Below are 10822 nucleotides of genomic sequence, written 5' to 3' on the forward strand. Positions count from 1 at the left end.
TTTTCATTTCTGATTTTATTTATATGAGTCTTCTCTCTTTTTTCTTGTTGAGTATGGCTAACAAGTTGGTCTATTTTATCTTTTCAAAAAACCAGCGCTTAGTTTCATTGATCTTTTCTATTGTCTTTTTAGTCTGTATTTCTTTTATTCCCATTCTGATCTTTGTTATTTTCTTCCTTCTGCTAACGTTGGGCCTAGTTTGTTCTTCCTATTTTAGTTCCTTGAGGTGTAAAGCTAGGTTGTTTATTTGAGAACTTTCTTGTTTCTTAATGTAGATGTTTTTTGCTATGAACTTCCCTCTTAGAACTGCTCTTGCTGCTTCTTTTAAGTTTTGGTATGTTGTATTTCCACTTTCACTTGTCTCAAGACATTGTAAAATTTCTCTTTTTTCATGTGTATCTCAACTAGCGTGACTACAACTAAATGCCTCCCAAAAGGCCTGTTCTTTTTCCTTCTATCTTGTAACTGGGAATCACTATTTGCCCTGTTGCTGTGCGCAATCAAAAACTTTTTTTTTTCCTTGATCAAAAACTTTTGATTTGCTTCCCTTCTCCATGTCTTTCCCTCTTCCTCCCCATTCTCCCAAGCAATTTCCCCTTCAATCTTCCCTATCTTAGAAAATCACTTAATAACCACTCACACATTTACTCAAGCCAAAGTTTTAGCAAATCTGTTTAGTCAGGGTCTAGTCAGAAGACAAAAGCCATACCAGTTATTTGAACACAGAGAATTTACATTACATTATGTAAAGAATTGTTAACTAAGTAAAAAGTGATTATAAGCAGCTAACTGAAAAAAGGAAAAGAAAACTAATGTATCATGGAGGTAAAAGCTAGAAGAAGCAACTACCATCCCTAGGGCTGGGGGAACAGGAAGGAAAGGTTGGGATTGACGCGATTTAGAAACCTAGAGGAGGGGCCTTGTGGAGCTGATGCTCAGACCTATGGGAGGCCCAGCTCCCTGGTGCTGGTGTCTGTGGAGGCAGAGATAGGGTGGACCTGTGATGAAGTCAGTTCTGCAAAGCTTAGAAAACTGCCAGCTGTACTCAGCTGCTGCTAAGTGATGGATAAACCTTGCTGGGGCGACATTCCCGAGAACACCAGCAAACACACACGAGGCAAACTGGAAGGAGCAGCACTCTTCTTCCTCCCCCAGCCTTGTACTTTGTGCTTCCAGGGCCAGCTGGCAAAGCAGAGATTCCCCACTCCAGCGCCACAAAGCGGAGTCTAGAAGGGTGGAGTTGGAGCTGAGAACGAGTAACTTCATGGTGGCACATTGTCCCTGACTTATCCTACCTCTGCCGATCCGGTCCACCACCAAGTCCTGTCGCCTCCACCTCTAAGTTGAATCTCAAGCTTGTCCACTTCTCTTTGTCTGTACTGCTATTTCTTAAGTCCAGCTGGGCTCCTTTCCACCAGTCTACTACACTAGCTCCCTAGCTGGTCTCTGTTCCAGTCTTACCCTTTTACAGTTCATCCTTCGCCCAGCAACCAAATCAAATCATGTTACTTCCCTCCCTAAACTACCCAGCAGATTCTCTTTGTACTTAGAATAAAATCTACATTCTTAACTGGGGTCCCTAAGACCATATGTGATCTGTCCCCCGTTTGTCTCTGCCCCATTTCCCCTCACATGTTATACTCCAGCTACAATAAGGTTATCATGATGACCACTTACCATGCCCTGATAATCAGATACTTATTGGTTTACTCCTTGTATTGTCTGATTTCTTTGCTTGAATTGTAGTTCCGTTTGCATAGCACCTTTGCCCTGTTCTCACTTTATCTCTGGTGCCTAGGTCTCTAGGTGCTTGGCACATAGTTAAAAGTGTTCAACATATGCCAGGTGATGAATGGATGAACCTTGGACTCTTCCCCCACCCTCCCCCCACCATATCCCAATAGCCACTAGGACCTATGGGGTTGCAGTTCATGTATTTCAGTCTTTTCTTTCTGATTTATCCTCAGTGTCATGCCTTATTTCATATTCACTGTTTTTAGTTTTCCAGTCTGTCATTGCCACCTTTTAACTTGTCTCCCTTTCTTCAGCCTTTTGCTTTACTCCAGCCCATCCTTCACACTTCCACCAAAAGACGATTCCTGAAACATAGACTGTGTCCTTTATCTGCTTGAAAAATCACACGACTCCTCATTTCCTATAGGGCAAAGTTCTAGCTCCTTAGAATCAACCAACTGTTCAGTTCATAGTTTTACTTGAACCTTCCTTTTTTTTTTTTTTTTTTGCGGTACACGAGCCTCGAACCCACGTCCCCTGCATCGGCAGGCGGACTCTCAACCACTGTGCCACCAGGGAAGCCCCTTGAACCTGCCTTTTTATGCTCTTTGGAGTAACAGTATCAGTCAGGGTTTGGGTAGGGAAGCCGAGCTCTTATGAATGTTAAGGGATAAGGGATTTATTTTAGGAAGCAGACCTTGCGCAATTGTGGGAGGAGCTGGGGAAGGAAGGTCTGGAGGGGGAGAGTTGGAGGGTCAGAGAAAAGTCACTGACTAGTCCTGGAGCACTGGTGTGGGAGGACCAACCAGAGCTTGTAGGGAAATCTGCAACTGGCATGGCCATTGCCAGAGGGGCTGCAAGGGGGAGCTTAGTGAAGTCTCTGGTTAGTTTCCTCTGAGTAACCGTCACCTCCGTGGGTCTGCTGCCAGGCATCTAGGGGGCCGGCGTTGATCAGCGAAGCCTACAGCTGGGAAGAAGAGCTGAAGGAGGAATGGGGAAGAACTGGGACAGGCTGGCATTTGTCCACCATCCTATCCGCCGGGAAGGCCCTTCAGAGTGTAGCAGCTGCTTCTCTCCTGCCTCCCAGGCCTTATACAGGTTCCTCTTCTGGTCCAGCTGTAACTTGGAACCATCCAGGGAATAGAATAGAGTTCCCAGCCGACTGGGGTTGACAGTAGGTCCATCTAGCACAGCACCCTGTGGTCTAGCCCCTCTGAACTGCTTGTTGATACCTGAACCTGCCGAGTGGTTTCATGCCAGTGTGTTTGCCGCATGTGTGCATGCTGCTTCCTCTGCCTGCTGTCTTCTTCTTCCCTTCCTCCCGAACTTCTGCTGGATTCTTCCAGACCCAACTCAGATCTTACCTCCCTTGAAGCTTTCACAACTTCCCAAGCAGTTACTTTCTGTTCCGTTTTCATACGAGTCCTCTACCTTAGCATTGAGCCATCTCTCCCACATTTCTTTTTCACTTTTCTCCAGATAGTTTAAGTCCTTAAGGGTGTACTCATAGACAACTTCTCTAGTGACTTAGATGTGTCTAATAAATATGAGGCCAGAACGGCTTTCCTGAAGTGGGTTATATAAAAACCAATGCCCTCACCAAGCGTCTTCTGTTCTGAGTTTGCCACTCTTGGATGATGCCTGTGGTAGATGGGTTTCGACTGATGGCCTTTTTATCTCTCGTCAGTTGCCATAGATTCAAACACTATGGCTCCTCCCACTCTGCCTCTCGCATCCACTGTTCAGCAGGTATAGACCAGTGCTCAGCTGATTGGAAATGTTGTGGTATTCCCTGTCGAACACACCTATGGCCAAGAAGTGTTTCTGAAGAACCAGTCAAAAGTAGAGTAAAGCCCGTCTTATCACCAAGGCTAGGCAGCAACCACAGCTTAGATATAGATGGCTGTGGAAGTAAAATTGCAGTCATCTTGATGATCTGCAGCATGTTAGAAGATGTAATTTACCCTTAAAGGATAGCAAGAGGGCTACTTTGTTTTTTGGGTTTTTTTTCCAGATTATAAGGCCCTTGGTATTTTGAAGCGGCAGTTCCCCAATGCATCGCTAATTGGGCTGACTGCAACTGCGACCAGCCATGTTTTGAAGGATGCTCAGAAAATACTGTGTGTTGAAAAGTGTTTTACTTTTACAGCTTCTTTTAATCGGCCAAATCTCTATTATGAGGTATGTAACTTTTATGTCAATTTATTTTTTATTTATTTATTTATTTTGTGGTACGCTTCGGACGCGCAGGCTCAGCGGCCATGGCTCACGGGCCCAGCCGCTCCGCGGCATGTGGGATCTTCCCGGACCGGGGCACGAACCCACATCCCCTGCATCGGCAGGCGGACTCTCAATCACTGCGCCACCACGGAAGCCCTATGTCGATTTATTTTGTGAAGGATTTCAGAAGGTTACTTTTTCATTATGTCTATTTACGTCACAGTTAATTGTTTAAAAGTTTAAAAAAAATCAAGTGAGTATAAGCAGACTTATTAAAGAATGCTTTCTTCGTATATCTCCTGTGCTATTTAATTCTTTGCTTGGTTAAGTAGAAAACACTGCCTCATTAAATTTGCGTACACGCTTTCTTATGCAAGGATGGAGAGAAAGCATGTATTGATACTAAGGACCCTAATGACATCTCTATAGAAATTATGAAATAATGCAAAAATTAATATACCATTAAATATTTGCTAATACTCCCTATTTAGATTTTATTTGATATACAACCTTGAAAGGTAAATAACCTCACAGCTGTTTTTACTTTCCAGTCCTTTTAAGGATAGACTTAATATTTTTCTGAGCTCTTACTGACTAGTTGTTTCTGCCATGGTTTATGTTTTTACAAAAGTAGCATCAGAAAATTTTAAAAGTCTCTGTCTTTACAAGTTATTCACTGCTTCTGTGCCTCCTCATCTCTGGTAAATTCAAAAATAAGGATCAAGAAGCATCTGGGAGGTGATAGGGTCAGATGGGCGAGTGAAAGAGTAATAGAAAAAAACACCATGCCCAAGAAAGAGCGGCGCCTTGAAAGTTGTAAGTAAACGACCACATGAATGGTACACATTAATTTACTTTTTAATAAGTTAACTTTTTTTTTAGGTTCGGCAGAAGCCTTCAAACACTGAAGATTTTATTGAGGATATTGTAAAGCTCATTAATGGAAGATACAAGGGGCAATCAGGTAATATAGACACAAACCAAGTTTGAAGACTGAGAGAGAACTTTCCAAAAGTAGCACGTTATTTACACTAATACACTGAGAAAAAGATTAGCACCAGAAATAGTAATGCATGGCAGAAGAACTTGAAAATATCATGATAAAATTAATTTGCTTGGTGATCTTAGAAATCAGGTGTGGCATTTGCTAATTACACAGATTATAAGAGTCATAAAACTGATTTATTTTTGCTTATTTACACTTAATTGCGTTAAAGAGTGGACCTAATGACATAATGTTAATTATCAACAGCACATATTTAGTAAGTATCCACTGTGTATAAGATTGAAGGTTAACCAGTGATTTTCTAAAGGGATGTAAACTATAGTTCCTTATAGTAAAGGACACATTAAAGAAATAAACAGTACATCCTGAATGAGCTAAGTATAGATGGAGTTGAGAGTGTGTATAACATGTGTTCCAGGATTAATGTAGAGACAAGTGTTACTAAAGCAAAGAGTTGGTATTAAAGTAGCACTTCAAAACTGTTCTGTGGATTTTCAGGAGATATTAATAGGGGCCATGGGTAAAAGGAGTTCCAGGGTCAAATAAGTTTGAGAAAGGCTGCAGCTGTTTATTCCTCCTGCAGAGTCACAGGGTGTATCAGCACCTTAGAAATTCCGACCAGCCCTGCAAACAAAGAGACACATGTGTTTGTCTAACTTTGTTAACCTTCCCAAACTTATTTGCACATGAAACTCTTTTCTCATAGCATGCTTGTTAACATCTTGTGGAGCTGTGGGGCATCAGTTTGAGAAAGACTATGTAGTGGGAGATAAAAGTTGGAGAGAGAACTGAGATAATGGGAACCCAAACTGGTGGCTCCAGGCTTGTTACTGCTCTGGAGCAAGTTGGTGATCAGACCTTGAATTACACTGAAAGATCAGTATGTGTTCAGGGCCTTGGAATTTTTCATAATTCTTATTTTCCCCCATGCATTGTAATTATCAGCCTCTTCAGTGTGAGTTAAAAATTTTCTAGGAATGTACTATATATATCTAATCATTTCTTTTACTACAGGAATAATATATTGCTTTTCTCAGAAAGACTCTGAGCAAGTTACAGTTAGTTTACAGAAACTGGGGATTCCTGCAGGGGCATACCATGCCAATATGGAACCAGAAGATAAGACCAAGGTTCATAGAAGATGGTCAGCTAATGAAATTCAGGTTAAGTAACAGATCTTCAATAGAAGCCTAATTCACCTTTGAATGTATTTTAACTTGACTTAATATGTAAAATGTTAACACATTTTAGGTAGTAGTGGCAACAGTTGCATTTGGTATGGGAATTGATAAACCAGATGTGAGGTTTGTTATTCATCATTCAATGAGTAAATCCATGGAAAATTATTACCAAGAGAGTGGACGTGCAGGTACGTGTAACTCACATCCAGAAATAATTTTTTTTAATGCTTATTTATTTGGCTGCGTCAGGTCTTAGTTGCAGTGTGTGGGCTCTTTCATGGTGCGCAGGCTTCTCTCTAGTTGTGGCACATGGTCTCCAGAGTGCGCAGGCTCAGTAACTGCAGCTCGTGGGCTTAGTTGCCCCACAGCATATGGGATCTTAGTTACCTGACCAGGGATTGAACCCGCATCCCCTGCAATGGAAGGCGGATTCTTAACCACTGGACCACCAGGGAAGTCCCCTAGAAATAATTTTTAAAGAGCTTTAAAAACACTATAAATGATGTTTAATAATACTGTATTTTTAATCTTCTTTATTGGCTAGTATTTTTATAACAAACAATGAAATCTTTTTTGTAGTTTTGTATTTGCCTATGGAGAAATTTTATTTATGTTGTATTGGAGTGTCATGAATTATTTCTTCTCATATTTGCTAAAATAATTTGATGTCCATCTTTGCCTCCTGAGTTTTTAATTAGTGGTTTCAAGTCTATAATTTAAATAACTGGATTACTTATGGACACATTTGTAAGCTAGTAAGGCTGATTATTGATAGATCTCTTTAGTCATTTTTTTAAAAATTTGACGGCAGCTGTTACAAATTAACTTTCACAGCTTTGTCTGAAATTTCTAGATATATATTTAGACTACAAAATATTGCCAGCAAATTTTATGTATTATTTTTGCATGTTTGACTTTTTTAAAGTAATTATGCAATCTCAAGGTTCTTCCCACTGCAGGTCGAGATGACATGAAAGCAGACTGTATTTTGTATTATGGCTTTGGAGATATATTCAGGATAAGTTCAATGGTGGTGATGGAGAATGTGGGACAACAGAAGCTCTATGAGATGGTGTCATACTGCCAAAACATAAGCAAGTAAGCACGCACCTCTTTGTCACTTTTGTCAATTAAAGACAAGCACAGTATGAAAGCACATGACATTACTTTGAGTCCTTACTCAAGTGAGTAAATACATTAGTGAAACATCAAGTGCAAACCAGTAAAAGCAGATGTCTGAAGGGTGGGAACCAGTACATGAACCTGCAGGATGCCTGAATCTAAGAAAATATATTCTCAGATATAGAGAACAAAGTAGTGGTTACCAGTGGGGAGAGTCGGGGAGGAGCAGTATAGGGGTGGGGGTGTGGGAGGTACTGCAACATGGGGAATATAGCTAATATTTTTTAATAACTGTAAATGGAAAGTAACCTTTAAAAGTTGTATAAAAGTAAAAAAATAAATAAATAGTATCTTAAGTCTAAAAAAAAGAAAAAAGTCATTCTCTGTTTGGGAAGGATAGCTGTGAACTTTTTTCTAAGTGTCTGGTAGAATTCTCCTGTGAAACCATCTAGTCCTGGTCCTTTGTTTCTTGGGAGTTTTAAAATTACTGATTCAATTTCATTACTGGTAATTGGTCTGTTCATATTTTTTATTTCTTCCTCCTTCAGTCTTGGGAGATTGTACATTTCTAGGAATTTGTCCATTTCATCTAGGTTGTTCATTGGCAAATAGTTGTTCATAGTAGTCTCTTTGATCTTTTGTATTTCTGTAATATTGGTTGTAACTTCTTTTTCATTTCTGATCTTACTGATTTGGGCTCTCTTTTTTTCTTGATGAGTCTGGCTAAAAGTTTATCAATCCTGTTTATCTTTTCACTATACTTAAATAATTAAAAATTATTACTAATAAATGCCAACCATCATCTGTGCCTTCAGCAAATTGAAGTAGTAATTCAGACTACTGATCACAGCTCACCATAACAATAGAATAATATTGGAAAAGTTTGAAACATTGCGAGTGTTATGAAATTGTGACACAGAGACATGAAGTGAGCAAATGCTGTTAGAAAAATGGTGCCAATGGACTTGCTCAATGCAGGGTTGCCACAAACCTTCAGTTTGTAAAAAACACAGTATCTGCAGAGCACAGTAAAGCAAATTGCAGTAAAACAAGGTATGCCGGTAGTTGTGAAATACTGAATCTCAGACAATTTTTTAAAAGCAATGTCTATTAACAACATATGGAAAATATTATTATACGTGGTGGGCAGAATAATGGTCACCCGAAGGTGTCCACATCTGAATCCCTGGAATCTGTGAGTGTGCTACTTTACATGGCAAAAGGGAATTAAGGTTGCAGTCAGCTGATCTTAAAATAGGGAGATAATCCTGAATTATTTAGGTGGACCCGCTATAATCACAAGGGTTCTTAAATGTGGAAGGAGGCATAAGATCTCAGAGTGATGTGAAGACTTAACCCACTGTTGTTGGCTTTGAAGATAGAGGAAAGGGGGCCATGAGCCCAGGAATGCAGGCAGTCTTTAGAGTCTGGAAAGGGCAAGGAAACAGATTCTCCCCAAGAGCCTCCAGGAGAAATCCAACCCTGCTGACACCTTGATTTTAATCCAGTGAGACCCATGTCAGCCTTCTAACCTACAAAAATGTAAGATAATAAGTTTGTGTTCTTTTAAGCCACCAAGTTTGTGGTTATATTATGGCAGCAATAGGAAATTAATACAGTATATAACTCTGTATTTTAAAATAGGGATTCTTAAAACTGTTAATTATTTGATAATTTGTATCTCTGATGTTTGCAGCTGTCGCCGTGTGTTGATAGCGCAACATTTTGATGAAGTATGGAGCCCAGAAACATGCAACAAAATGTGTGATAATTGCTGTAAAGAGATTTGTGAGTTGTTTCTTAAATCCTTATACGCTAATATTTATATGCAGGAATACACGAGGGCAATATTAGACACCCAAAATGGATTTAAAAGAATAAGCAAGGTGTGAATAGAATTTCCCAGATTCAAGAGTGACCACACAAAGTTTTGAAACAGAGGCAAAATTAAAAGCCATATGTGTATGCATTTATTTTATGTTGCTACACTGAGGACGTGTTAAATTTTTAAGAAATGAAGGGAAAGGTTTAAAAGCCTTCTGAATAGAAATACTATTTTAAGTAGGAGAACGCTAACCTCTTGTGATAATCTCGGATGCTTTATAGTTACTGATTGGAAAGAGAAATATAGTGTAAAATAGAGACTACAGCGTATCATTTTTGATCCAGATAATGGCTAACCACTCATAAGACACTAATTTAGCAGTGTGTTGGTGCTGTCTTTTCACTTTTTAAAATCCTGTATGTGTATTATTGGAAGAGCTGGACTAACCCGTTCCTCGTTGAGTTCTGATGCCTTGATCAGTGAAGGTCACAATTTTAACTCTGCAGCCAGAGAAAATTGTTTGTGTTTATTAGATTATTTTATACTGCCCAAATTAACAAAAGCCTGATACATAGATCGGAGTTAGTATCAGTAATTGGGAGTAACTGTCCACGACATTCTTGTCATGAAACTAGAGTCCCTAGGAAGCCATACCGGTTGTCAGAATATTCTTAATGAACACGCATCAGGTAACATGAAGAACAGACTGACTCGCCTGTGAACATCACTAAGTATTTGTCATAATCATGTTTGGCCGACACTCTTTGGTTCCTAGAGCATACCCAAAGGCCTTCTGATAACCAGATTATTTTCTTTACATCACTTAAATCTCAGTGTCTTACAGAGACTGTAGCTTAATCTAGTGATAAGAGACTTGAGCAGTAGTCCTAGCTCAGAACATAGAAACAAATCAGTGTTTAGGGTGGCTCGCACTGGGTGAAGACTTATTTTTTAAACTAGTCTAACCACTTAGGACGGCCTATCCTTGCCCTAATTTTGAAATCCCATTCACCTGTAACCATGCCTCTTTCATTACAGCATCTGAAAGAAAGAACATAACAGCATACTGCAGGGATCTAATCAAGATCCTGAAGCAGGCAGAGGAACTGAAAGAAAAGCTCACTCCACTGAAACTGATCGACTCTTGGATGGGAAAGGGTGCAGCGAAATTGAGAGTAGCAGGTGTTGCTCCACCCGCGCTTCCTCGTGAAGACCTGGAGAAAATTATTGCGCACTTTCTTATACGGCAGTATCTCAAGTATATACAAACCCACTTCTTGCCCTTTCATGTTGTCTTTATGATTCTCATTTTTATAACTGCAGCAGAACAAATGGTTTTGTGGTTGTTTCATAAGAACTTTTAAACGCTATGCAAAATTTACCTAGTAAACAAATTCAAACTTTGATTACTGTATGTCAAAAAAGCACAAAACTAAAATACTTTCTATAAAGATAAACTACATTTTTATACTAAAAAGTTTTATATTTCATATCATGTTACTTAAAATTATTGCACTTATTTTTTTTTTATAAATTTCAGTTTGTTGTCTGCAATTTGTCAAAACCTGATCATTGGCCTTTATCTTCTGCAGAGAAGACTACAGTTTTACAGCTTATGCGACCATCTCATATCTGAAAATAGGACCTAAAGCTAATCTTCTGAACAATGAGGAACATGTTATTACAATGCAAGTAAAGAAGCCCATGCAGAGCTGTTTCAGGGTAGTTATTAAT

General features: G+C 39.5%; 1 protein-coding gene across 1 annotated transcript in view; it reads left to right on the forward strand.

The window, feature by feature from the left end:
- The window catches only part of RECQL (RecQ like helicase), a 33585-nt gene that overhangs the window by 21344 nt on the left and 1419 nt on the right, over nucleotides 1–10822 (forward strand). Inside the window, exons 7-14 of the mRNA XM_019936594.3 lie at nucleotides 3749–3915; nucleotides 4837–4918; nucleotides 5975–6123; nucleotides 6212–6329; nucleotides 7101–7239; nucleotides 8960–9051; nucleotides 10127–10346; nucleotides 10681–10810. Coding sequence (XP_019792153.1) covers nucleotides 3749–3915; nucleotides 4837–4918; nucleotides 5975–6123; nucleotides 6212–6329; nucleotides 7101–7239; nucleotides 8960–9051; nucleotides 10127–10346; nucleotides 10681–10810 — 1097 coding nt within the window. The remainder of the gene's footprint in view (nucleotides 1–3748; nucleotides 3916–4836; nucleotides 4919–5974; nucleotides 6124–6211; nucleotides 6330–7100; nucleotides 7240–8959; nucleotides 9052–10126; nucleotides 10347–10680; nucleotides 10811–10822) is intronic.

Source organism: Tursiops truncatus, chromosome 11, assembly GCF_011762595.2.
Source record: "Tursiops truncatus isolate mTurTru1 chromosome 11, mTurTru1.mat.Y, whole genome shotgun sequence".
Classification (NCBI taxonomy): Eukaryota; Metazoa; Chordata; class Mammalia; order Artiodactyla; family Delphinidae; genus Tursiops; species Tursiops truncatus.